Source organism: Charadrius vociferus, unplaced genomic scaffold, assembly GCF_000708025.1.
Source record: "Charadrius vociferus isolate BGI_N301 unplaced genomic scaffold, ASM70802v2 scaffold239, whole genome shotgun sequence".
Classification (NCBI taxonomy): Eukaryota; Metazoa; Chordata; class Aves; order Charadriiformes; family Charadriidae; genus Charadrius; species Charadrius vociferus.
The window spans coordinates 120,423-123,162 of record NW_009649928.1 but is presented as its reverse complement, the minus strand read 5'-3'; the positions used below and the strand labels follow the sequence as shown (position 1 = coordinate 123,162).

Here is a 2,740-nt window from a genome sequence, read left to right as displayed (position 1 = left end):
GGGGGGGAGGGAGAAAAAAAAGAAGATGGGGATGGGCACGAAGGAGCCCAAGGGTTGAAAGGACAAGAGCAGAGCAAACGCGAATGGCATTCACGGTTTGCAACGTTTTCCTGTTTATACGTTAGTGTAAACAAGAAGGAATAGCAAGGCAGCCCGTGTGCTAGATGCGGTTGCCCGGCTCCTGGCTCATGCCCTGCTTTTCGTGGCTAGCTCTCACTGCCCTGGGAAAAAAAAAAAAAAAAAAGGAAAAAAAAAAAGAATTAATACATTTGAAAGGGGGAAAAAAAATGTTGTAACTCCAGGGCTTCAAGCTAGTAAATGAAAATAAACTAGCCGTTCCCACGTTGCAGTTTTTAGATGCTGGGTTTCGTCTTGCCGCACTATCAATCTGCTGCTCTTTAAACTTTCCACCAGCCCAATTCCCTGCAAACCTTCATCAAAACTGCAACACCCCCCCAGTCCGGGCTGGTGGGAGGGTTTATTACACCCCTCTCCTCTTTCAAAGGCTTCCCCGAATATTCGCCCCAGCCTGCAGAGCTTCACCTAACCCGCCCCACTTTGTTTTTTTCGTTTAGCGGGAGCCGGTGGGGCAGGGGCTCTGCTCCCCTCGCCCTCGCCAGTCCCTCGCCTCCCGTCCCCCTGCCTCCCCCGAGAGCTCGATGGGGTGTTTTGGTTTTGTTTGGGTTTTTTTTTTTTTAAATTAAAGCCCCTTTTAGGAACTGTACCTCTTGCCTTCAAACCGCCTTGTTTAACCTGCCTCAACCTGCACATTTGGAATAAATCCACAGCTCGCTGTTGATCAGCTCCATGTAATTAAATATATACAGGACCATTTCCTCCAGCGTTGTCCACCCGCCCGCGCCCCCTCCGGCCCCCGCTCCGCAGCCCGCTTGGAGTTTGCAGCTAACGACGGCGATGCTGTAATAGATTTTGGTCCTCCATCAAACATGTTTTTCCTGTTTGGCAGAGCAACAGGACCGCCTGTTGTTAATCCCCTTTCCCCAGAGTGACCGCGGCCCGTTTCTGCCCCCGAAATGAGTTTCTCCCATTAATAACGATCGGGGCTTTGACGCCGCAATCTTTCCCCAATGCCGGGGCTCTGGTGAGTGACCCGCTCCTCGCCTCCCCCGGGGGAAGCGTGGGGGTCTGCTCTTCTGACCCTCTGCCCTCCATCCCCTTGCAGAGGAGAAGCCGGGGGCCGACAGCGATGCGGAGGTGGAGAAGGTGCCTGAGGAGCGGCCGGCGGTGGCCGCCAGCCCTGGCGGGGAGGACGCGACGCCCCGCGATAGCCCCCGCTGCCCAGAGGAACGGAGTAAGGAGAGGCGCAGCCCGGAGAAGGTCAAGGATGGCGCGTCCCCCCGGGAGGGACCCGGCGAGGGCCTGTTCGGTGCGAGGGGCCTGGAGAAGGACAAGGTGGAAGGACGAAGGAAAGAGCCGGACCCAAGCAAGAAGGACGCGGAGGGTGGCCTGGGCAAGGAGGCCTTCGCCCCGCTCATGGTGCACACGGACAGTCCTCCGCACCTTAGCGCCGGGCACCTGCAGAGCCTGGCGCTCTCCGGCCTCCATGGGCAGCAGTTCTTCAGCCCCCTGGGTGCCGGGCAGCCCCTCTTCATCCACCCGGGACAGTTTGCCATGGCCCCCGGCGCCTTCTCCGCCATGGGCATGGGACACTTGCTGGCCTCGGTGACCGGTGGGAGCAGCCTGGAGAATGGAGCCCTCTCATCCGCCCCAGGCGCAGCGGGGACAGCCACCCCCTTCCCTTTCCACCTCTCCCAGCACATGCTGGCCTCTCAGGTAAGCCCCCGTGCCCACCCCGTGTCCTCGTCCCCATCCCTGCTGTCCTGGCCGGGCCCTAGGCCCTCCTCTCCTTGTCCTTTCCCAAAGCTTCCTGAATTTGGGGCGCTTTGTGGGCATGGGTCCTCCTGGTGTGGGGACACGCGAGGTGGCCCCAGTGCAGGTCAGGCGCTGTTGGTGCCCCCAGCCTCCACCACGCCCCCTGCAGCCCGTGGGGACAAGGGGATGACACTCCCCTGGCTCCCTGACATGCTGCCTGGTGTGGCACAGGCGGGACATGGGGGACATTTTGAAGGCTGGCCTTAAGGCTGGTTTGAGGAGGAATCTTGAATTTTTTGCAGCTGGTGTGGTTCCCCCACAGGCAAGGGCAGAGTCAGGAGCTGTGGCCCTGCCTGACCTGGCTGTCCCCATCCAGCAGCCCCCCATCTCCCTGCCAGCCCCGAAATGGCTCCCACCACGCCTGGCTTGTGTTGCCTTTGCCAGCCCCTATGATGAAACACATAAAGATGTCTTTGAACTCCCCTAATTTATCGATCCTACTTAACTATGTGTTTTAATGTGGTTAAAGGTCTGTGATGCTGCACAGACGGGGACACACAGTGTGCGAGGAGGCCCGGGAGCAGGGACGGGGCAGGTCCCAGAGAGGTGTTTGTGCCCGGTGGCACCAGCCCGGCTCGGTGTGGGGTGAATGGGGGTTCCCCAGCCGTACCCCCTTCCCTTGGTCCATCCCACAGGGCGAAGATCACTCTTTTTAAGATGACACCAGATATCTGCCTTTGCTTTGGCTTTCTCCAGGGAACACTGTTCTCAGGGGCAGGCAGAAGGGGGGATGCAGCGGGTCATCGGCAGGGCTCTCCCCCCCCCCTCTCTCTCTCCGCAGGGAATCCCGATGCCCACCTTCGGCGGACTCTTCCCCTACCCCTACACCTACATGGCGGCAGCTGCG

At 59.3% G+C, this 2,740-nt stretch overlaps 1 protein-coding gene across 1 annotated transcript in view; it reads left to right on the top strand.

Moving 5' to 3' along the window:
- The window catches only part of TBX2 (T-box 2), a 24,230-nt gene that overhangs the window by 5,469 nt on the left and 16,021 nt on the right, over nt 1-2,740 (top strand). Inside the window, exons 4-5 of the mRNA XM_009891178.1 lie at nt 1,184-1,794; nt 2,675-2,737. Coding sequence (XP_009889480.1) covers nt 1,184-1,794; nt 2,675-2,737 — 674 coding nt within the window. The remainder of the gene's footprint in view (nt 1-1,183; nt 1,795-2,674; nt 2,738-2,740) is intronic.